This window comes from Opisthocomus hoazin, chromosome 9 (assembly GCF_030867145.1).
Source record: "Opisthocomus hoazin isolate bOpiHoa1 chromosome 9, bOpiHoa1.hap1, whole genome shotgun sequence".
In the NCBI taxonomy this organism is placed as follows: Eukaryota; Metazoa; Chordata; class Aves; order Opisthocomiformes; family Opisthocomidae; genus Opisthocomus; species Opisthocomus hoazin.
The window spans coordinates 19,465,126-19,490,876 of NC_134422.1; the positions used below are offsets into that span (position 1 = coordinate 19,465,126).

General features: G+C 43.7%; 1 protein-coding gene across 3 annotated transcripts in view; it reads right to left on the minus strand.

Moving 5' to 3' along the window:
* Positions 1 to 25,751, minus strand: part of RBMS1 (RNA binding motif single stranded interacting protein 1) — a 153,740-nt gene that overhangs the window by 88,294 nt on the left and 39,695 nt on the right. The window contains exon 1 of one of the 3 annotated variants that reach the window (XM_075430315.1): positions 10,901 to 11,077. The exons of the other annotated variants lie outside the window; for them this stretch is intronic. Coding sequence (XP_075286430.1) covers positions 10,901 to 10,963 — 63 coding nt within the window. The 5' untranslated portion in view covers positions 10,964 to 11,077. Of the gene's footprint in view, positions 1 to 10,900; positions 11,078 to 25,751 lie in introns of those variants that run through there. 3 annotated transcript variants of the gene reach the window in all.

Sequence of the window (25,751 nt, forward strand, 5' to 3'; positions counted from 1 at the left end):
AGTCCTGAGCATCTGCTTTCAGGTTTGTCCTACATTGCAGGCAACTGCAAGGAATTATATTTTTAATAAGAACATTCAGCTCCACTTTTCTTAGCAGCAATCCTACCTCTGCCACTTATCAATCTGTACAACCATTGGATGTTTAACGCTAATAATCTTGTAAGTCATCATTAGTTTGCTACAACAGTCACAGTATATTGAAGTTGAAAGACCATGCATGGCATTTCCTGAAAAACATAAGCCAAATTTGAATTTATGTAATTTAATTAGATTTCAAAATTAAAATGGGACAACAGAATATTGGAATAACGACTTCCCAGAGGAGAAAAAACAGAAAACAAGGAGTTAATTTAGTAGGAAAGATAAGGCCACAAAACCATTAAACTACTAAAACTATCTAGATAAAAAGTCTGCAAAAAGTAGGCCACAGAACTGCATGGAGTTATTCCTGTTCTCAGTAATATTTTAATGGTTGAACTCTACCTTTCTGTACACTAAACTTCTGCTTAGAAATAAAGACATCTATTGCTAACAGAAAAACAGTATCTACTCCTTTCTAAAACTAGAGTCCTAGATAGTTTCACCAGTCCAGTTTCTTGCCAAAACGAACTCACCCATTGTTCTCAGTCTGGAAATATCAATAACAGTATTCATGTGAACATTCCTATAGACTGTAAAGAAACTACGCACACAGTAAATGACAGGCACAATTTGAACATAAAGTTTTATTATTATGAATAATCTGCTCTACCCTGAGCTTTAGAGAACAGACTTAAACGTATACATCTACATATGCATGTGTGTATGTATATATATTTAAAATAGTTAGTCCTAATTGCTGTAATATGACCCACTTTCAAATGCTAGTACATCTGTACAAAATCTATGGGAGACAGGAAACTATCTTAACAAATACCTTTTGAACAGCCAAACCTAAACAATTTACCTAAGATTATCCAAAATATCATTGACAGGACAATTTGAACTTCATGTCACAATCTTAATCCCTGTACTGTCCTTGAAAGAAGTTTATAGGTGTGGCTGACCTGGGACTTTCATCACCCAAGACAATGACTCAACAATGAACTTTAAGGGGACGAAGAAGGTGGAGATGGAAATCAGCTCTGAAGATTCAGTAATTTTGAAAGAAGGTCACCAGAGAAGTGTCACACCAAAAAAAAGGACTTCTGGTAGAAGCATAAAACATGCAGATAGGCTAGATCTTCCATTCCATCATCTTATATATTGGAATACAAAACCATATGTTAATAACACTAAAACAATGAAGTTGCAAGTGAAACATTGAAGCAGAAAGCACAAAATGTTCAGGAGCTTCAGAGCAGGGAATTCCCAACAACTTACCAGAATATGTAAAGAACGGTTACATGAGAAAACAAAGTGCTTTTTCTAATGACTAAGCCACTCTCCTTAGTGACTTCCCCGAGACCACGACACTCCACACCTGACAGATCTAAGAACAGTATGTTTGTTGGCAATCTGACAAAGTCTGGTTCAAAAGTTAACCTGATTTTGTCACTATAGCAATTATAACATCAACATAATGCTGAAACAATTAATGACTTCCTGAACCATTTCCATCTTGCATTAACCTCCACAAGATCATGGAATAGTCTAACTGGGAATGGAGGCAGCTCCTAGGGCACTTCAGACAACCAAAAAACCACTGCATTCTTCTCTTGCTGCCCTGGTGTGCCCTGAATTTTCACTAGAACCTTTAACCAACTAAAATGAGCCAGCAGTGTGCCCTGGCTGCCAAGAAGGCCAATGGCATCCTGGGGTGCATTAAGAGGAGTGTGGCCAGCAGGTCGAGGGAGGTTCTCCTCCCCCTCTACTCTGCCCTAGTGAGGCCACATCTGGAGTACTGTGTCCAGTTCTGGGCTCCCCAGTTCAAGAAAGATGAGGAGCTACTGGGGAGAGTCCAGCAGAGGGCTATAAGGATGATGAGGGGACAGGAGCATCTGTCCTATGAGGAAAGGCTGAGGGAGCTGGGCTTGTTCAGCCTGAAGAAGAGAAGGCTGAGAGGGTATCTTATAAATGCCTATAAGTATCTTAAGGGTGGGTGTCGGTGTCAGGAGGATGGGGCCAGACTCTTTTCAGTGGTGCCCAGCAACAGGACAAGGGGCAATGGGCACAAACTGAAGCATAGGAAGTTCCACCTGAACAGGAGGAAGAACTTCTTCCCTCTGAGGGTGATGGAGCACTGGCACAGGCTGCCCAGGGAGGTTGTGGAGTCTCCTTCCCTGGAGATATCCAAGACCCGCCTGGACAAGGTCCTGTGCAGCCTGCTGTAGGCGACCCTGCTTCGGCAGGAGGGTTGGACTAGATGACCCACAGAGGTCCCATCCAACCCCTACCATTCTGTGATTCTGTGAAATTCTACACAGTGAATGGCACCTTGGTATTCTTCATCATAAAAATTACTCAAGCTTTCAAACACGCTCTATAGCTCGTCAGTACTGCAGGACACTGCTGGTTTTCTCCTTTCAAAAATTGTCCCTAATTCTGAAATATGTACATGTGTATGTGTGCACTGGAGGTGTTATTGCCCTAAGTCAATAAAGGAACAGTTATTGCGTATCTTTTTGTTTAAGCTGAACACTGCAGAAATGCTTTTTTAAAAATCCAGTTTTGGTAATCGTTTCTCATAAGTAGCACCCAGAGCAACATCTCCTGGAATGCTGAAGAAAAGCCAAAACCCATCCCTGCTTCAAAGGCTAGTAGCTAAGTAGTTGTACTTAATACCCAACTGAAACAGTTTTCCCAAATTACGCAAAAGTATTTTTAAATACGGACAAGCACTTTCATAATGAGGATCATGTAAACCAAGTAGATTGGATGGAATAATATCAAAGCAATTTAAATACCATTTGATTCTGCTGAATGTCAGTCTAATACCAGCCCTAGGATACACCAACCATTCATCTCGGGTTTCTCACTGGGGAAGTTCAGAAGTCTGATTCTCTGCCTCAATAAGCACTTGTTCATGTCAGTAGTCTCACCACAGGCAGCGGCACCACTGGGTACGTAAACATGCACTGGCATAAGCAAAACTCTTAAAATTCAGACCCACATTTTTAGAACTCTTCTTGAACTCATCTGGAAGACAGACCGCTGAACACTTCAAAGAACTTCGTCCTGCTGGCAGCTGCTTTCCTAATGGACAGAAACCTGTGGGACTGTGTGCCTGGCTCTGCCGAAGCCCGGGTTCACCCGGTGTGGGTGCTGCCATCCCGGGCTTGCAGGAGGGACATTCCCAGCCCAGTGATACGCTCACAGACACACGGCACACCCGCTCTGTTGTCCCTCCTATCCCACGGCCACAGAGAGCCAAGTTAACACAAATTTATACTGTATGTTACTTCCACACTGTACTTTAAAGAGTCTCATGTTGTAATCAGTTAGTTAGAACCTTAGCTAAGTGAATAGCTAAGGTTCAAATGGGTCGCCATGGCCATCCTCGAAGATGGGCGCACAGGCCACATGGCTGCCAGTCACCTGCAGTGGTTGAAATAACAGGGCCTCCCCCACTCCAACAGTAGCCCAGAGAAAAATCTGTTACACAACTGTTTAAAGCATTATTAACAAATTATATGTATAGGTAGAAGAGAAAGAAAAACACCACAAGACTTGAAATTTATCCATCATAGCATTAAATCTCCTTTGCAGCACACCAACCATCTCTTCAGTGCTTAGCTGCAGAGCACTGCGAAGCCCGGGCAGGCAGCACTGCACCTGGTGATGCCCAAGAGACATTACTACTTCCAATGCAGGAAAAAACAACCTACTGCCTGCTGAAAGAGGCATACCAACTTAAAAAAACAGAAAGAAACCTCTACCCTTTACCCTCCAAATGGGTTAAGTATAAAAGGAAATGCAGAGCCTGAAGTCAGAGTCTCTCCTGTGAACACAACCCAAGGCAACAGGGTTGCACAATAAACGGAGTCTCCCTCAGAAGACTGGAGGCTGTCTGCCACTGGGCTGCATACAAGGCAAAAGGAAACCTTCAGGTCCTGCATCACTTTTCTAGGGGTTTTTTTTCCCCATTCCTCACTTTTAAGAATTTTATATTTCTTCGATTTGTAAACAAGGATCTGCATTTGATTTTACTCTTGCCTGCCCGGTGTTTTGAGTGATTTCAGATTGTTGCAGCGGCACAAGCACAACCTGCGAATGTTCCTGTGGGTCAGACAGACCCTAAAACAGGATTCCAAATCACCTCAGAGGAGTCAAGCATCTACAAACATTGCTTCAGATTGTCACAGTTAACTGGATACTACCCCACTAAGCTGCAGCAGCCTTCCTGGGAACTAGTAACACCTCAGGCATGAAAGAAGTGCCCTGCAGTGACTAACCATCCCGAGAAAAGCTCCATGTAACACTCACCCAGACTCACACCTAAATCCTGGATTTCACTCCACAAGCACACTAAAAATGGAAGTGCCACACAGGTACCTCGGATATCCTAAAGGACTGAATTCTCACACTGTTACGCTGTAGTACCCAGATGACAGGATATATGAGCTGTAGTTAACCTAAGGAGTCATGTTTCCAGTTTCTTGAAGCAAAGCACCATATGGTAGAGGAGATTCAGATATAAAAGAACAGAAAACAATAGACAGTAAGGAAAGAAATAAATCCCATTCATGTCTAAGTGGAGAAACAGAAAAAACGCTTAGAATAAGGTATGAAAGTGTCATTGTCAATAAGAGACACTGTCAAGAAACAGAATCAATGACAAATAAAAAGTTATGTATGTTTAGTTGCTGTAAAGCAGCATTTCATTTCAAACAGGTAAATAGCAGGCTAGACGAAGTTTGATGCTCACCTTGCCCTGCTGTTTCCCCTGTTCTTTGACCAAAGAACATGAACTCCAAACGAGCGCCCCCAGAATAACGTGTTATTTGTTTCCACTGCAACCTCAGAAAGTTCTACGGTTCTACCAACCAAGTAAGTCAAATCAAAACACCCACCCTATTCGACACATCTTTTCTCCAAAGCAGGATACTTTAAACAAATAAGACACACACCAGTGATTTCCTAAACTACTATAGCTAAGCAAACAACACTGCTTTTATGAGGACACCTGAACAAAAAGGTATTATTATGTATTATACTATTATGTATTTGTACATCTCTGTAATTATCAGCTTTTATTTTGCAACAGACCACAGAGCTCATATATCCTCATACTACATCATAAATTCAGAAAAAGACATTTTTGAAGTGTTGTAATTATATTTCTGTTTTGAAGAGCTTATAACACTTCAAAACATTTGCTAGATACTTTAAAGCCAGTGCACGGGTTAGGCCTTAAAATTGGTATAAAGTTTTATTGTCAAAAATCAATTTACAGAAACTGCCATAAATGTTACTGAATTTAAACCGCTATAAATAAGCTAACCCAAACTGACATGAACCTAGTTCATTTTGAATGTGTTTAAAGCAATCCCTCATCTGCATTCAATTACTTCAACTGCAGTTTAAAACTACTTTGTGTGTCAACACACAGCTGCAGCTACACTGCTTTAACTGCAGTCTCTTGAGGAAAACAGAGCTAAACCTGTGCCAATCACAGCAACCAGCCCCTACAGCACAGAATTTTTTTGTTGTGCGTATGTTTTCCTGAGTTGCTGGGTTAGGAGACCTGTGCTTATCTAACCCATGGTTTCCCCCTCCACCCCTTTTCTCCTATTTGTAACTCATCCCTTCCCTTTCCTGTTGCATCAGGAAGCTGCAAATACAGTGGCTTCTGCAGGGCTGTTACAATTACCGCAGTGCACTGCCATTCTGAAACCTATGCAAAATAACTCAAAATTACTTCAGCACGGTTTCTGAGAGCATTTAAATGTGGTTCTGTTGGCTTTCTAGAAAACTTCTGACCAACACTCTTCATCCAACATCAAAACACATCTCCATGCACATCTTTGTTAGGACTACAGCTTTATAGGTCTTCACAGTGTCCCCTAAGTAAGCCGTTTCAAAAATAACCTGAGGTAGAAACAGAGAAAAACATCCATAAGAAGCCAGAAACAGAGCCATACAGAAAGCCAGTAAAAAATTCCTATTCTCCACTGACTTCTTTGGTTATACACCAGCTCAAGTAACAAGTAAAGATCAATTTTAATGAAGACGGGGGGGGGGGAATGCAGACTGAGACAGTTATCTTGTCAAACGATTATTATTTTTATTTACTTGGTTGCAGCACTGTGCGGATGTTTTAGGAGCCATCTCAAGCTCTCAGGAAAGGATTTTCCCCTCCCTTCCTTCCTTCCTTCCCCTCTCCTCCCCGTAGTACTCCTAGTTTAAAGTATCTAACCCTTCTGAAATGTGTTAACTCAAGCAAATTTTTTTTAACAGTTGGAAGTTGGGGGGGGGGGGGGGGGGGGGGGGAAATGAACCCAAAACAAAACAGCAGATGTTCAAGGCACAGACTTCTATTTTCCCTCCCCTGTGAGGCTTAATGGCAAAGACACATACTTCAAACAGTAACACTTCCAAAGCGACAAAAATATATTGTTCCTCTGTTAGAAATACTAAACAAAAACTTCAAATTGCTAAATACAGATAAGACAATCATATCGCTTTTCATAATCTATAACATCATGCCTGACAAGATAAGGTGCTTCCTTTTATTTCTTTCATTCACGTTTGTGTCACAAGTATAGAAACCCACTGACTGTGAAGTTTTGCTCCCTTGAGAATAAAGCAGAACTTCACAAACAATCTTATAGATGCACTTAAAAATTTAAAATAGCTGGTACTTAATATAAGAGCGGAGTCTTGTTAAACCCAGTAGACCCTTTAACATAGTATACAATGTAGAGGATACAATGTAGAAGGAAACAGACTCTGTCAGCACAGGCTGATGCTACAAAACGACATTAATTCTGATAGTTCTGAAAGAAACAAATAAACTAATCCCATTTATTTAGGTAATGAAAGGTATCTGTTCATTCTCATGCTCCTCAGCCTCCCCCCGTGTAGACAAACAAGAGGTGTAATGTGGAATCCGCCTGGTCGCAGCCTGCTCTGTGGAGCTGCACGTTTCGAGTTATGACCATGCCCAGATCTTACAAGTTTAATGAGGTTCCTTCTCGCACACACAGACACCACACACAGCACCAACTGGGAAAGTGGGAAATAATAAAGCAGGATTACAGGTGTAGCCTCCTGATATGTTAAACCTATAGATATAGTGAAAAGCTAATCCACATTTTTAGCTGAAGACTGGCAAAAGCTTTCTTCATTTAACCATCACTAGAAACCCACCTTCAACTTTTGACAAAACCCGACCTCTGACACAGCACTTGATGTTAACAGAGCTGCACGAAAAGATTAACCGAAAGCTTTGTATGTCTCTCCTCACACAAGGCAAACACCAAATCAGTGTTAAATTCCTCACGTGCAGCTACGCCCAGTTAATCTGCTCGAAAGCAGTAAACTATGTAAATCTCCTTACGCTGGCGAGATAAACATTACATTCATCAAAACGTAACAACACTGTTACTGGGCAAAGCTGCTACAAGGCAGCGACGCGCGGGGCTTCCCGAGCACCCCGGGTGTCTGTAGTAGGTGGGACCCCACGCTCGCCTCCATCGCAGGCCTCCAGAGCTGCTGCTGGCTTCCTCTTCCAGAAACCCGAGAGCAGAGAAACCTCCCCGCACAAAGCAATTTCAAATCCCTAATCAAATAGCTGCACTGGCTCTGCAGATTCAAGGAGCAGATGGCAGGAGAAAGCCTAATTTTCCATTTACGATAATTTTACAGAGCGCAGAAATATTTACTTCGGAGGAGCGCCGCCCGATTTACATGAGAATAACAAAAGTGGGAGGAGGGACCGAGAATCACCACGTTCTCAGCACACCCAAACTGAGAGCTAAGAAAGCCTGTATTAAGCAGGATATTGTCTGTCATTTTATTTCCTTCACATTACGGATGCACGCATGTGCATTCTTTGCATAGCTCAAGTAACCTTGTTAGTAAAAATATTAGCTTACACCTACCTTTTTCAGATAGGGCACCTGGCGATGAGCATTGCGATAGGTTATTACTGCAGATACTGTGTGGCTTTCGTTCTATAACTAGACCTGAATCTCCTTTTCAAGACAATTCTCAGGTGAGCTGCCACTCATTTAAGCAACATCTAACTTTTTAAGCCTGCTAAGAGTATTTCCAATATGCCTGTCTGCCGAATAATGCAGAAAATCCTTTCCAAACTACAAGTTCACAAACCGTATTTTAGTATTCTTACAAGTACTCCAAAAGAGAGAAAAAGATTCGGCACCAACCAATCTTCGACCATCAAATCTGACCTGAAACTGAGGATATCAGCTGGCTCCTACATGCCTGAGCTACACACTGAAATAGATACAGCAGATAACAAGCATAATACTATAAGCACAGATTCATTTATAAAACAAAACATAGTTCTTTAGGAAAACAAAAAGACAGCATGAGTAAAGCTCTGGACCTACCACAGCTAACTGGTATTTTGTCAATATTCCAAATGAAGGCAGAATTTCACATTACATTACAGTGCCTTAAAAATAAATCAAGAGAGTATCGCCCTGCCCTTTACCCAGAAATCACTCATCTTTTCACCTGAATCTGTTATGGACTCTTAAAAATGAAACAGGAAAATACTAAAGCTGAAGTGCTATTCTGATATCACATGTTACAATGCTAACAGAGACGTACGAGCTACTCAAAAGATTTTAGTTTCTTTTTTAAGTTAGTTAAATGTTTTCCAGCTTCATATACTACATGCTGTCAACACAGGAAATCTAAATCCTTTTAGAGACGATGGTAGACTACTTTTCCTACACTAACAGTGCCCAGCGTCTCAGACTAAAGCACAATTATAATTCAGTTGTCTGAATATGGGTTACACAGAGCATGCAGAGACTTAATCTGGACAATTCTTAATTATCAAGAGTTGATATAACACTCTTCAGCACTGTTTGACATCAGTTCAGCCCCACAGGTGAGGCCGCAGTGAAAGGGAGATCAGAAAGTCAATCTTCAAACGACCACAGTCTACATGAATGAAGTTAATGGGAGTTTTCCATGGACTTAAACGGAGAAAGGCACAGGCCCTGGCTCCTTGTGTAGGAAGTGTTCGAGCAGAGAATGGCCACAGACTAACAAAAGAAACCTTTGGTACCCAGGGTCTTAAGCCCACATAATACCCCCGCATTCAGCTCTTTCTCTGCCTGTCGGGAAGAAAAGGGTTTGTTTATTTTCCTCATTCAGCCGGCCCTTTCAGCTCTCCGAATCCAAGGAGCACGCAGTGAAAAGGAGAGCATCTTACGGCCGGCTCCAGCCCGGCAGCCAAGCGGGCACACCGGGGCCCGCCGCCCGCCCCGGGACCCGGCCCCGGGCTGAGGGAACGGTACCCGGTAACTGGGACAGGACCCTCAGCATGGGAGTACCCAGGGCACTCACCACAACCAAACCGAACCCGGCAGGCGCAGCCCAGCGTGTTTCACGGCGCGCGGATGCGAGCGCTTCGAGGACGCCGTACGCCGATAACTCCACGCACTGTCAGGCAGCATCTGTGGAGCGCTGCCTGGATAACCCACCGGTGACTCTTATCGCAAAGGTATTTCTACGAAATAAGGGAGAAGGAGAAAGGAAGCTGCAATTTTTGTCTAGGCTTGAAGAAAATACGAGAGTCTAAGGTTCACTACTGCGCAGGGCAGCCTCGCAGATCACGTGCCGTCCCAACAACGCACCCGGAGTTCAGAATTTCGAAGCCCATTTCCCCACTATTTCTATGAAACCCTTCACCGTGCACAGCAGTGAGATCCCAACTCCTGTTTCTGCCCTTAATGAATCCTGACCTTGAGCAAAATGGGACAAATGCCCCAGTATTGCTAGCCGAGCCCGTCAAATTCCTCGCTCCGGCTGCCACAAGCCACAGACACGGAAGGGTTTTTCCTCACCTGGAAAGGAGCCTGCCATAGTATTTCTGGCACGCTTTGTCAAGCCGGGAGCTTGTCAGTGACCTCTCCTCCATTTACCCTCTGGCACACAAACACACAGCACGCTTTCCGATGAGCTTAAAAAGATTTTTTTTTTTTTTTTTAAATCAAAGAGTCAGTGAAAAATAACACGCTTCACAGTAAATAAGGTAACATTCAGGCCAACGTTTTGGGGGTGAAAAAAAAGTAAAAAGTGCAGCCAAAGAGACAACGGCGCAGCAAGGTTGGAACCCAACTATTCCAACTATTTTATTTCCAGCGACTAAACAAACAAACAAAGAAATACCTCCTTCAGCACAGCCCCACAGACGCGAGCACTCTGAGCTCATCAGAGCGATCTGCCTGCCCCTAAAATGTCACAGGATTTTCCTTGTGCGCTTCAAGGGGGGGGAGAAGGGCCAAGCCCGAAGCGCAGGGCTCTCGGAGGGCTGCTTCAAAGAAACCAGGCGCCGCGATCCTCTCGCCCATTTCACGCCCAGCCCCAAGCTTCGCCCCGCGGCCCGCGCTGCAGCACCGGCTCCTTAGCTCGTTGCCCAGCTCAGCAGGGCCGGCAGCCCCCGGCCCCTCGCTCCGCTCCGCTCCCCGCCACCCGGGCCGGCCCGCCGCTGAGGTCAGCCGGGCACTCGCAAGGTCACGGTGCAGGTCTTTTTTTTTCGGGGGGGGGGGGGGGGGGGAAGAGACAGAAGAAAAGAAAGAAGAAAAAAAAAAGAAAGAAGAAAAAAAAAGAAAGAAGAAAAAAAAAGAAAAAAAGAAAAAAAGTTTCTGTTCGTAAATCCCAGCTCTCAGAAGCTACCAGGCTGCAAGCTGCAACTACCGCGAGTCGCCACCCCACTCCTCCCCCACTCTCACGGGGGGGCGCGGGAGCCACAAACCGCCCCCCCCCCCCCAGCTCCTACCTGCTTCCGATACGGGGTCCGGCTGCCGCCCGCCGCGCTGCTGTTGCCGCTGGGGAAGATCATCGCCCCGCCTGATCCCCGGCTCCCCCTCGGGACGGGGAGCAACTTCGGCGGCCGCCGGGCCGCGGCGCGGCGGGGCTGCAGGGCGCTCCCCGCCTCCGTGCCTTCCCCGCCGGTTTGCGGCTCCTCGTTTCCCCCCCTCCCCGGGCCCCCCGCTCCGCTCCGCTCCGCGCCGACCCTACCCCGCCGCGGCCGCCCAGCCTGCCATCAACGGGCCCACACTGACCGCCGCCGGCTTCCCCGGCCCGGCCCAGCCGACCCCACCTCCCGCCGGCCTCAACCACCGCCCTGAAAGAGGGAGGGGAGGGAGAGCCGAGCCGCAGCGGGGAAGCGCGGAGCGGGCACGGCGCCCGCGCCCCGCCCCCGTGCGGAGCGGAGAGGGGCGCGGCGCCAGGGGAGGCGCCGAGCGGGGCGGCGGGACGCCCCCGCGGCGCAAAAAAATGGTTGCGCCTGAGCGGCGCCGACGGTCCCGCTTAGGCGGAATACGCGGCACGCAACTTGCGCCTGGCCCCGCCTGCCGCGCATTCCGCCTAAGCGGGACCGCCGCCCGATTCCCCCGGCTTGTTCGGGACGCAGCGGGGGGTGGGGGAAAACCTGCTTTTCTTCACAAGATCCGGGCCTAGGGGGAGGTTGCAGGTCTCGGGCAACAAGGCGGGGACGCAGGGAGGAAAGCGGTTCCCAACTTGGCTGCTACTCCGCGCTGCGCACGTCGCGCTCCCCGGCGGTGGAGCTTCCAAGAAGGCCGGAGTTACGGTTCCGCCAAGCCACCGGGTTTCCGATGGGCGACGGCGCAGAAGGGCCTCCTGGTACGGGCACGCATCGTCAGGCACCTTTTGGTTTCTCTTCCCCTTTCTGCGAATACGGCTTCCCTGGTCTCACACGTGCAAACACAGCAACGGGAGACAGCTGGGAAGAAACGAAAAATGGCCAGGTAGTTCACTACTGAAAGGCCAAGTGGCATCGTGCCACCTGACAATGCTAGTAGCTACAAAAGCCATAATCTTCAGTTACTCAGTTCCCTAGAAGTAATCACCGAGTATTTTGGCATCCTGATGTATTGCCACCACGGGTCAGAGCCCATCTGACAGCAAGAAAGCACCGTCACTTGGCAGAACTACATTCTACGCAACTTTCCTCTATTTTTTTTTTTTCCCCTCTTTCAAGACCTAAAATGGATCTCACTCAGTTTGGCCTTGATTTGGTAACACAGGTTTAAGAGCTGCCGGTAGTGGATGAAGAATGTTTGATGAAGTCAGTTTGTACCCACAGACTTTACGCCAGATCACGGACCGTCTGTCTGTACTACCCCAACTTCACGCCGGATCGCGGATCATTTGTATTCCTGCTGCTGGTATGAAGTTAGCACAGGGGCTTACAGCTTGGATAAATTCGTATTCCCTGCCCTGGTTAAGGCTGTCGCCTGATGCCCACTTTACAACAACATCAGTTGGCATCACTGCTGAAAAAGGCAATGGTTCAGCCTGATTCTGGGTGAAACCACCTAATTTTCCACTCTGATCAGGCTAGCCTTCCTCCAGATCCCTTCCTTTGTCTGGTTCAGCATGCGGCGGTGCTCCTGCTTGTGCCAGCGTAACGGAGGAGGTCGCATGGGAGCAAAACTAGGCAGGGGCGAGAGAGGCGATATGACTGCTTGTTTTGGCAGCAGTATCAGATTATATTGGCTTAATATGTTGACGTACCTGTGGCTTAATTTGATAGAAATAGAGCTGTGTGCTCATGCCTTCCCGAGATGCACGACATACAGCAGGCGATCTCTGCTCTGGTCTTACTTATTACAGCCCCATGGTCACTGATGACACAGTCGGATTCAGTTCTGAAACACTGTCTTAAAGCAGTATAAACTGTGATGGTGACAGGCTACTTCTCCTGCTCAAATCTGTACTCCCACATGAAAAATAGGCACAATATATTTCTGCACTCTGGTCACCAAAGGGGTGACAGAGCTTACATCTGTTACGCCGACAGGAGGGCTTTGTTAGCTGGAGATGCGCAGAGTGACCACCACACCCTCCCCGCGCGGGGAAAAGCTTTCCAAAACCCATCAATCATCCCTCGCTTCCTTCCCTCTCCCCTTCCTGCCCCATCCCCCAGGGAAGAGGCTGGAGGGATGCAAACGCTATATGCTTGACCGGGCCTGTTCTCAGCCACTGTCACACCAGGGAGGGCACTCAAGAATATTCCAAAGCAGTATCTAAAACGCTGCCATCTTGCCCTCTCTGCTGCCACGTGTCCCACAGCTTCCCGTGATTCGGACACGGATTTCCCTCTCTCAGATTCAGTATGTGACACATTTCTCTCAGTTACCACTACTCTCTTTCCTAACCTGTTAGGAAAACACGCACCAACAAATATAATCCTGTAAACACCTACTAAACCACAGTCAAAAGGTATCTGCTTACTTCTTGTTGTTAAACACATTACAGAATTTTCTGGGAAGAAAACCTTGATGTCCTATCCTAAATGCTAATCTCCCTATCAACATTTTCTGTTCTTTTTAAAAGGCTTGAGCAACCTGTCTCCATTTTTGTCTCAACCAAGGAAATCACTGCCTTCCAATAGCTATGACGAGGTTACCAAGAATACAGAGCCAGGCCCCTTACAGCAGTGTGGCTGGAGGGAAGAGGACAGCAGACCTAAATCGAAACGAGTTTCTGACTGGTCATACAGACAGCTGGGCGCTGCCCAGAGAGGCTGCACAGTCTCCATCTTTGAACGTTCTCAAGACCATGCTCCGTACAGCCCTGAGCAACCTGCCCTGATCTCTTTGCTGATGCTGCTTTGGGCTGGAGCTTGGACTAGCAATCCCCTGAGGTCCCTTGCAACCTGAACCTGTACTCATATGAAAAAGCTGCTTTGTTCTTACTCCCACTCATAGACAAAATGATTTCTGTGTAAAACCCTGTATTTGAGATTAAGTTGATAAGGCTTGAGATAAATCCCCGGACTTTTCAGTACATGAACTGTGATGCATCAGTTCAAGATACCAATAACAGTTCCCTGACATATTTTCTGGGATGCAAGAAGCGTGCCTTGTTTGCAAAGAACAGTCTCAGTCTTACCCATTTAGCAATCCCAAAACTGAGACTGAGACACCTAACCTATAAAATGTATACTGCTGTGATAATTTAAATCATATTTTCAAGGCTTTATTATTAACTGTGTTACAACAAGTGTGAACTGACTTGCAGGTAGCCAGGCATCTTGCTGCTCACAGTTATAAATGAGCAATTCATTTGGATCCTGAGGGAAAAAGGTGACCATGGGGTCTAAGAAAATCTAAGTGTCTGTATAAATTATGTTCAGAGCTTCTTTAAATTACCCAGAGTTGCTCATTAAGAAATAAGGAAAACTTGCTGAGCAGATCTGGTGCATTTTGGAGCTACAATGCTGTAATTACGTGTTCTGTTTTGTTCAGGTTTTTTTTACGTACAGTTCATAAATTTAGGTTTGCAGAGAGACTGAGTAAATCCAGAAAGAAAGATTTCTCTGAAAACCTGGAGACAACTGGAAGTGCTCAAGAATCCTTCCAGTAATGTTTATCAATTATAACAAACAGTAGACTGGCAAAACTAAGCCATTATTTTAAAAACAGTTCTACACATTTAAGCTGCTACTTTGCCATTTCTGTTCTAAATCAAATCCATGACTTCCCTTATTTGTGTCAAAATTCAACCGAAGCAGCTAGTTCCCCTCAGGGCATTCAGTGCCTCTGTACCACGGATGGGCCCTCAGCCCTGGAGCTGCTTTAAAAGGGAAACTTGCAGTCTGTCGCAAAACGCTGCGAGTCCAGGTTGGATCTCCTGAATTTCCTCACAACCCTGCTGCTCCCCCAGCCACTTCAGGGGCTCCTGAACACCCATTAGCAGAGAGCTTGTGGGCACCTCATTTGCCCACCTTGACGGGACCTAGAATACCTATGGGCTTTCCAGCATACCGCTCACTTGGTTGAGGATCCGTCCTCTCATCACACCCAGTCACGTGTAAAAGGATACAAAGCAGAGCAGGCAGGAGGCTGGGCCACAACAATGCAAAAATACTTCGAAACACCTTATGCAAGTCAAGGAAATGGTATACAGGGATGAACTTTGAGAGATATTCAGCATTTCCTGAAAAGTGTTAATAACGGGGTATGGGAAGCTGAGTATCATGTAGAAGCAGATTTTTAATTTTAGGCTTAAATTCATCTGTTCAGAACTGAAAGCAAGAAAAGCATTTGTAACAGCCAAAGGAATAAAGTAATCTTCATTACATGGGAAGCTCCTTTAGAAATAATTTCATAATTAATTGGTTTTATACTGTTTAAGTATTTCCAGTATGCCGACAATTAAAAAAAAATCTGTATCTTGCTAAGTGACGATGAGAAGGAAAGGTCAGTAGAAATGGGACGTAGTAATGCAAAACACTTTCTAGATAAAAAAAATCTGTATTTTTTTTTGTAGAAAAAGGAAATTATTAAGAAACAATAACTTCTGCAGAAGTGTCTGATCTACTAAGAGTGAGGTATTGCACACACAATGAGCAGCCACTGTTTAAGAAAGCAATCTTCAAAATAATCACAGGAATATATTCAACAATAAGAAAAGAATCTCCATGACGATCACAACCAAAACAGAAAGATAAATAATCTTTTCCAGCTGTACCATTTAAAATATTGGTACCAAGACACCAAACTACTTATGTTCTAGATTAGAACAGAAAAAATGAATGCTATTTTATCACTCATTATAAAATACCTGTGTCCAGTCACTGTAACAGATTTCTTTCAACTTGAACCCCTCAGCTCATTCTCTCTGGGAATCCTCTAACCTGCCTCTGGTTTTCCCACCACCTCTGCTGTGGGGGTTTTCCCCTTAAACCCAACAGCTCTCTGTGAAAAAAAGAGCAGCCCTCTGCTCCCTTCAGCACACACAGAATGCCTCTGCTGTGGCCACCGGGTTTGTGCCTCCCATGACATGTTTCAACTCCTATTCAGTTTAGCCTGCAGTTCATTCCTTCCATGCTTCCTTAAATGTTCTTGGAAGGACACTTTATAAATTGCACAATTATAAGTAATTGTTGCCATTCCTTCACTGATGACTGGCATTAAGAACATGAACACAGAGCGCGACACAATCTCGCTAATGCCATGCCAGCATCTTATGTTACAGAATGCATTATTTATTCTTTGAAAGCCACCACAAGATGCTTCCCTATAGAAGTATTTCCACTGTCAGGCAAACACCCCCTTCCTAAATATACCCCGTATATTCTGGGAAGAACAAGTATGAAACAGAATTACTGTAAAGGATTACCATATAATAGGAATTTAAGGAAGTTGTTCATAATCAGTAATTAAAACACAGGACAAAATCCAATCTTGATTCGTGGAATTAAGTAAAATGGCTCTAAAAGATCTGAATTCTGCCATTAGCATGATAATGTTGCCAGACACTTCTTTGAAACTATAAAGCAGTCAAAGTCTGTAAACAGTTGCCAGATTTATTGTAGAACAAAATAATAAAGTCTGTCTGAAATGACAACATATATGGTTTTTTCTGCTTTGTTATTAACAACGTAGGAAGTTATTCATCATTACATTAAACATATTTACGTTTTAAGTTGAGACTACGAAGAAGAGCTCACTGTTTTGACACGCTTTCCTGACTGTGTATTTTTCACATTTCGTGCACAATAAATTTATGGAAAAGTAGAAGAAGAAAGTGAAAAATATTTGCTAACTTTTTTCTAGGAAACAATAATTCTACGCAGCAATTTGATTTTTTTATATTTTTTACATATTTACATTTTAATTCAGATATTAATAAAAGATGAAGCAAAATCTGGAAACACACAAATATTTTTTCTAAAACTACAGAATTAGTGTCATTAGCAGGGTTATATCAGCTTGTTTTCCAACAGAAAAGAGGCTCTTTCTGTCCACAGATTGTTCACTTTTGATGTGCCGGATTTTCTTGGATGAAATTTTTCATCGTGTGGGCCAGGCTTGGATGATTACTGTTTTACTAGAATCTTAGCAATAAGAAAGAACACAAATTAAAAGACGCCTACAATTAAAATATGTTTAAAGATTGACAACAGTTAATGACACTGAAAAGATAAATCACTGCACAGTGACTAGAGTGGAAGGTCTGACAGAAAATGAGGCAGACATAAATTTTATTCCTTTGTGTGTCTTGGTATCTAAGTGCATGAAACAGCTTCAGATTTGTCAGTGCTCTGTGGTTATGGAAAAAAAAATTTCAGACCCTTACCTGGTCTTTCCACATCTATAAAATGGGACACTTTAAAGCCTTGACTGAAACACGCACTATTTGCATTATAAGCAAATGTTGTACTGGAGCAATAAGGAGCGGGCTTGGAATCACAACACACGCTCTGGCCAAAATGGCTCATTGTGGAAAAAGAGCAAAAAGGCAGAAGTCGTCACTCCAAATATGATACGCAAAAAAAGATGGAGTTATTGTCACTAGTGCAAAACCAAGTTTGCACACTCAAGCTACGGACTTGAAGAATACCCAAGAAAAAAACAGACCAGATGCCACTGTGCAAACCTCTGCTGCAGACAGCAGTCAGCTGGCAGGAGCCACCAGCCAGCCTGGAGATTGTGCGCAGTAGGTGTGTACGTGTGCCTGTCTCGGAACAAAACCAGAAAACACGGCTCTTTCCAAACAATGTTGTTGTCCTAAGATGACTCCTCTTGCCTTTTTTTTTTTCTTTCTCTGGAACGAAGTCCTGTTGTGTTTGTTCGACAAATACTAGTGGTCAAGTGAAGAACTGACAGCCCTACCTGCTGACAAGCACTGTGCAAATTTTTCCTGTCCTCACACACATCCCTGTCAATTAACCTCATTTCTGACCTGTAAATGTCTTTACAGTGCTCATACTCCCCTGAGCACACTGACAACACAGTACTGGCTCTCTGGTGTCCATTTACATCACCTCAGCTGGAGTGCGAGAAACCATTTTCCGTACAGATTTCAAAGGGGCATATAAATTTTATCTCTCTCAAAATTATAGCCTTTACCCTCCAAGTTTGTTTTATAATCACACAGAAACAGAGAGACATTTGTTTATAGTACACAGTCTGATTATAATGAACTAATCTATAGTGCGAAGGGAAGAAACAAGATCATGTGGCAGACGTTAAGCAAATATTCAATAACGAGTCTGAATCTTATCTCATTTTCAATATCTTTAAAATAAAAGTATCCACATAAACCTTGATAGAATTATTCCTGAAGTACCTGGTGTAACTTACATCTCTGATAGGCGTGATGGGTTTCAGTCTGCCAAAGAAGATATAAACTGTTTTTTTTCCCCTAAAAATGCCTGCTCTGCCCCTCTGAGCTTTGAAATTGCATGCTTGTTACGTTTGTAGCACCTACACAACACCAATATAACATGGAATGGAATGATCAACAGAATAAGAAAATTCTTCCTCCTGTGTAAATTCAGTGCTCATAAATGTCACCTGCCCGGTGGTCGCAGCAATGAAAGCCCTCCACCGGCGAGGCCCTAGGCAGCTGCGGTGGAAGGCTCCCCGCGCCTTGGGATTGTCTGTAACCTGCAGAGCCCACTCTTGGGGGTGCAAGAATGTAGCTCCTGCTGATGCAGCCCTTCCCTGAAGGGCTACAGGATCCCATACCTGAAGGCATAGGATGTGGCTGATGCACCCCGGACAGGTGGAAAGCAGGAGCAGAACACCAAGGCCATTTTCCAACACGGTGTACAGCCATTGGCTGCAAACAGGTTTTTTTGCCACTGCCACTCCGATCTAAACGAGCAACAAACTTCATTGCTATCCCAAGTCTGTGTCTTCACCTTCATCATTTCAGTTCCTGTAATTTTAAATTCAGAGATGATCTGAATATTTATGTTCAGTAATCAGTAAATTAATCAAGATGGCTATGACAATTTATTTCAGGGAGTAATTCATAGAGTGATTTCCTAATTGTTCTATACTAAGTGTCATGGGCTGGCAGCAGCACAAATCATGGTGGGAAAATATTTCATTGCATCATAATTAAGTTTTATACTTATTTAGGTAAATAGATTCTTAAAGTTGTTTTCAATATAATCTCTTGAGTTGGATTCAGATTCAAAGTATCTATTGGATACTGCACAACCATATTTCACAGGTCTGTTCACCAATATCAATGCACATAAATCAAAGATAAAACCTGGAATGAAACCCTGGCCTGGTCAATAGGAGCTTTACGAGCAGGTCCCAGACTTCACCCAGAATGAAAGCTCTTACACTGTGCTTTTGTGATCTACTGAGTACATTTAGCTACTCACGGATGCTGAAAAGGAGGAAATCTGCTCCTTTCCCCCATCCTGCTCTGAGCTTCGTGGTTTCGAGCCCTTTGCTGGATCCTCCATCTCGTTTGCTCGCTGATTCAATTCACTAACTCAGCAGAAATCTTCCCGTTTTCCTTTCTGCCATGACAGGGAGTGGAGTTGGGTCACCGAGGTGTCTAACAAGACCATCACAAGTTGAGCGTCAGGAGCATGCAGCTGGGAGAAGGCAAGGTGGGGAAGCTGCGTGAGTGCCCTGTGGAAGGAGGTGCTGCTGGCTAGGTGGCTTCTCTCAGTCCAGGGCTCCCTCACAGAATTCCACTCAGAACATTTCTCACTGGCGACCATATTTTTAACTATACATTTCCAGTCAGATTCCAGAAAAGTGAGGCTGTTGCAACAACCAGACCCCAGACATTTTGTGCAGATGTGCTGCAACAGAGTTGGGTCAGTGAGTTCAGATAACACAAGAATTAGGTTGAACTTTCGCCCCCAGTTCCAGCATTCTTTGAAGTTCTTCACCACCTTGGCCACTCCTTCCCCTATCTTCCACTACTGCAGCTTCTGTCAGAGCCTCTGCATAGCCAGGATCTTCTCCATTCTGGGATCTTCAAAAATAATTTTGCGCTAAGCTCCCCAGGGACCAGATCTTCACATGTTTCAGCGCTTGCAGTACAACTTGCTGCGCTCCTTTCTGAGCAGAGCAAAACTCCCAGCAGTGATTGCTGAACGGGGCTCTAAGACAGAAAGGACTCCAGCAAATGGCTACAGGAACCTTCGAGGACTACTTACTAGGAGGAAACAGATGATCATCTTCTAGCGGGAAGCAAATTTGGACAATTTTCTCTACAGTATTTAACATGAATTTATGTGCCCTTGCACGTGCATCAGGGTTTTTTTCACCTATCCACAAAAACTGCCAAACAAACAACTGCCCGCTTTAGGACCTGACCCAGTTCTCCCCTAATGTAATCCAGAAGTACATAATAAAGACAACAGGGTACTATCATAACATTGCTTTTGACCCTAAGACACAATTAACCGTCCACTATTCTAAAGGTCATTGAAAAGTTTTCACGTGAATATTGGTTTACATATTTACAGAGGAAGCTTTGTTTTGTTTTTCACAGCTATCTGTCGGATACAGTATTTAACCTGCTTGGCTGAATGCCAGTCCGAAATACCATCCAACTATACTCGGTGAAGCACACACAATATCACGCTCGCACAGATGGATTTTGGAGACCTGCAGATAACATTGCTGCAGAACACACGCATAGGTGCTCCAGAAGCAAGGAGAGGTTAATGGCTTGGAAAGGCAAACATGTTCGCTTCTTCTACCTTCATTGTAATCAGTTACTTTACAGCAGACAGTCTCATTACTATAAATTGCAACTAGAGGCATTTCTGCCTTGTGAAGGAATTCATAAAAACATGTCAGATCACGTCAGCTGAGATGTTATATAAATCACATTCTGCACAAAGTGAAAAAATACATTTTGCATCCAAGAAATCTCCTGTTGTTTTCTGAGTAGAGCCCACTGTTTCACAACTCAAGAAGCATTTTTATCAGATACCATTTAAAGGACATGAAAAGAAAGTTGAAAATCTAAATACGCCTAAATGCTTCCATTTTAATCCCCTTGATCATTACATTTCCACTGAAGTTGCTACTTCATTCCACAGCAGGGTTGGTCCCAGCACTGCCTCAGACCATTTCAGCATACGCATTAACTTCTGCACTTGCATGTATGCAATCTAGTGACATTACCTGGAGAAAAAGGAGCGCTCTTAAATCAACTACAGATGTACTGACAAGAGGTATGAGTAAAAAAAAAATCCTTATGTTGCAATACTAATTTCATCTGCAGGCTCCGACACCAGCCACTAAAACCTGTGAAAACTACTAGCTTTTTTGACATTACTCGGTCTTCAGCATTTTTGTATCTAGTTCAGTATTTGGTAACTTGAGAAAGAATAAACCCATTTTCCTAGCGACAACATACAATATGATGGTTCATGTGAGTAAATCACGCAGGCACATGATTTTGCAGGAACTAGGCCAGAGAGAAAAAAAGCCAAAGAGCTGTATTAATCCCTTGGTGACTGTATTCAGTGGGCTACGCATTGGCTACACCAGCAGAGTTGACCAAACTGTTCTTACTCACAGAATGGAAAAGAAAAATAGGAGAAGCTAAAACTTTGAGATATAAATGACTTAAACTGCAAAATAAAGTCCAATCTGAATCTTCATTTTAAAAAAAGTAAACAATAAATTATATATTTTGTATCAAAACACACAAAATCTGACCACAAATCCATTTGAGCAGAATCACACAAAACAAGTAACTCACGTTGAGCTTCCTTACTGTAGTTTTTCCTAGTGTCATTGTAAAATACAGAAAGTCTGTTTATTTTCCTTAAAAAAATCAGGTTATATCTTTGAAATGTCACCAATGTAGACAACCTTTATTTTTTTTAACAAAAGGCAGTTTTAAATTAACTAAAAGGTTAATTCTAGAATGTATTACCATAACATTTCCATTTAAAATAATACATCCTCTTATAATCTATATTTTAGATTCCTCAGCTACAGTTGATTTGAATGCTTAAAATTGTCTAATTACTGATTTTCTATTATGTTTGCCTGAAAAAATTCAAGAATTGTATCAAAACTGTGCTAGAACTCCTTTGTTAAAATGTTAAAACAGCCAAGCTATGTGCCTCTTATTAACTACCAGCTACTTTTTGATTGTCAGTGTCGATTGCCTGCTAGGCAGCTCACCCTACAATGGAAATTATTTTATGATACCTGCCTACAGATCTTAGTTTGTGCTGGACTTGCTCCTTGCTCCTTTCAAGAACTGTAAACTATAAAGTAAACATACTGGGGGGGGGGGGGGAAGTCATGCCTTTTCATGCTGAGAAACTCCAGGCTTCAGATGACGCATAGTACTTAATGCTATTTACTGCACCGCTGTAATGATTTGGTAGCTGATCAAACTAATAAACATACCATTTGGCAGCGTGGGTACTTGCTGTAGTGAGTAGATGCGAGCTCCTTTTTTTTTCACTGAGACTTTGCTACTCCTTTCGTATCAGATCTTATTTAAGGGATGTCTCTCCCTGCCGCAACATTCCCTCTCCACATCCCTGCCAGCCACTTATTCCACCCTTTGGAGCAGACATTACCACACTCCTTAGCTGGATTGAATCAACTGTTCATGTGGGTGTGCTATGAAGTGGAAAAGTAAATTGACACAGCTTATATCTGTAGATACACATACATTTTTTGTAACAGGTTGATTTCCCAGTTCTGATGCAGCACACAGCTGTAATCTGTAACAGGCTTGGCTAGACCCAGGCACAGAGGCAGGAACTCCCAAATCCCACCCAACTGCTGTTCAGCAATGTCGAGATGCAGTCTGACTGCAGAGCCCTGACCAGACTCAAAACTGAAAGCACGCAGCTACTCGGAGTTTTACGCAGCAGCACATAAAATATTTTGATGTCAAGAGACATTTGCAAATGCAGAATGTCCTCAGTTTTTGTCTTCAGTTCTCACTTAAACTTGCAAATGAAATCATCTTTGCTTAAAACCATACTTTAGGGAAAGACACTACAATATACTATATGCTTGGAAACAAATTAATAAAGCTCCACTGAGAGAAGGAAAATGGTATGATTTACCCATCTGAATATCAGTGGTTTAAAAAACAAAGTGGACATGTCGCACATTTAACAAAAAGCTGAAGTTTAGAAATTTCCTCACGTGTACGGCAAATCTTTCTTTAAAAGCTGAAATCATGGTTACAGTAACTTCCTATTCAGTCATTTCCTTAATTAAACCATTGAACTTTAATGTGAAATACAGCCATTACAAAACCAGAAAGGAATCTGAACAATAACAATCCAGTCAAATGGGCAGCGCAATAACCAACAGTGATGTCAAGAACACTGGCTGATACTTTTTGGTCTGAATCAACTATGCTGTGATTCCCTGAGATACTAAATCAAGTTGTAGGAAACTCTGTACTGGATCAAAGCTGCACTAGCCACATGATGCCTTGCAGCGAACACTCTGCACAAATGGGCTCGCCTTGCTAAAAGTTATTCAAAAAACAAACTGTATGTCATTTTTTTTTCAAATTTTTGAAAGGTGACAATTTTAGTCCAGTGCCTATACCTATGTCTCATCATAGTCACAAACATCTGCACTGCTCTGTAGCTGAAGATTACCCAAATAAGGCATTTTTTAAGTCCCTTTTTGTCTCCTTTCTGCTCCAACAGTGCAGCTCTCAGTGGTGCCCACAATGCCCATGCTCTCACTTTAAGCAGGCTCTGCCCCTCGGACAGTCACTGCATTCACGCCTGTCTCTGCCTCCCGCACATGATCCGAACACCCAAAAAGCCAACAACTTGGCGGACGCTGGTCACCACTGCTCACCCCAGAGCAGCGTCTGCTGCATCAGAGGCCGCGAGTCTGGTCCCTTGGCAGTGCCAGCATCCCTGCCGGGCTCCGGAGCTGGGGGAACTTTGCCAGCATTCAGTGGAGAAAGAGAGCAGGGGTGGAGGAAGGCTGCTGGCAGCTCCGGGCCGGCTGCGGGTCCCGCTGCACCTCTGCCCTCAGAAGCCCTGCGCAGCGCAGCCTGCCTCAGCTGCAGCAGCGCAGCTCGGTGTGCTCGCACACCGGACCGCAGCCAGGCAGTCCCGCAGGGCAGCAATCAGGCACCAACGATCATGGGACCACAGTACCAGGTTTTGACAACTCTTAGCTCTCTTCTGTTGCCCAGAGAGTAAGAACTTGGAGGATCTGTAATTACACAGCCCGCTCACGCTCTGGGTGGGTGCGGAGGGTCACAGAGCCACTGTCGGGAAGGACACGATCTGGTTTTGGGGCTGGTTTAGGGTGCTGGGCTGTAGTGTCTTCCTGAGGACACAAGGCCACGAAGCCACCCGAAACCGACAGCACGACAGTTTCTGAGGGATCAGTAGGTCATCATAAAAGAGTAAAAAAAGAGTTCACAGTAAAAATACTGTCAAAATTCTGGTGCCAGCTATCTAGAATATAGATACGCTTACATAAATCCTTACATTTGATCAGTGTAGTTTTGATAGACATAATCAAAGATTTTGCAAAATAACTGAAAATATGTATACACTGACTTCTTTTTTGGTCTTATATATTTTACATCCCTTAACACCGAAATTGAAAGGCATGTTAGAGACCAGGAACTGACCGATCCAATCGATCCATGTTTACCATACTTGGGTTACACTTTAAATTGGGCCGAAGATACAATGTTTAATTTTTAAGTGTAAACCTTGTTGCACAGACTGATATTCAGTGAAAGGAGCATACTAAAGCTTACAATTTTTCCAGGTATCACCATGCCTCCAAGAATTTAAAAAAAAAAAACCAAAAAAAAACCCCAAAACCTCAGAGTTAAGAGATTATTTTTGTGAAGTCAATGATTCATTCAGGCTGTGGAGTAAGACATAATGGTGTTCTCTCCTCTGCCTCAAACAGGGCTCTTCTAAATGTTTCTCCTAGCTGATTTTATTCTTAATTACTAAAAAAGAAATCCATAAAGATAAAAATAAAAAAAAAACCCTTAATTATGCATTTTTAAGCGCATGTTGTCTGCAGTTTGATCCAGCTCCCAGACAGTGGGATATTTTTTTTCCATGCATTCAACAGGAATGGTGGGTATCATGTTGCTAACTTCAACACCGCAATCTGATGCAGGCAGCAGGCCTGCCCAAGTGGATAGCTACTGAAATCAGCTGGATTCTTTTCTGGGTACAAGATCAAACTGGTACAGATAACACTGCAGACTGAATGCTAGGGCTAGAGCCTGCTGATGTCTCCGACTGGCTGCACCGACACTTCAACGCAGCGTCCCTGGTTTTGCCAGCCGAACGCGGGACGGGAGCAGGTGTGACCCAGCGCGCGCCGCAGGACCCGGCTGTTACCTTGTGCTGGAAATGCCCTGCAGCAGAGACTGCTGGAGAAACAGAAATCTTATTTTCCCAGGTGTAAACTCAAAGTGATGACTTTCTGGTCCAGCTCACAAAATCTAATTTGGAACGAATCCTGGATTTCTCTGTTATTATGTGCTTGTAAGGCACTACAAGTATCAATGAGCTAGTAATTAAGTAGTAATAGCCATAACAATATTGCAAAATTTATATATACTAGATAAAAATTTATATATACTAGATAAAACCATAATCCTGCTGGATGATATCATGCTAACCAACTACTTCTCCTTTGAAATTAAAGACAAATGTAGATGATATTCGGTAACATGCTGTTATTAACACTGCTTTTACTTTACAAACTCTATTAAGATAAATACTTTTCAGTAATTGTTTAAGAACAAAAACAGTACTTGTATAACCACCCTGTTAAACAAACAGACTAAAACACAGTGATACTGAGGCTTTGTTTGTAATGAAGATACTTTAT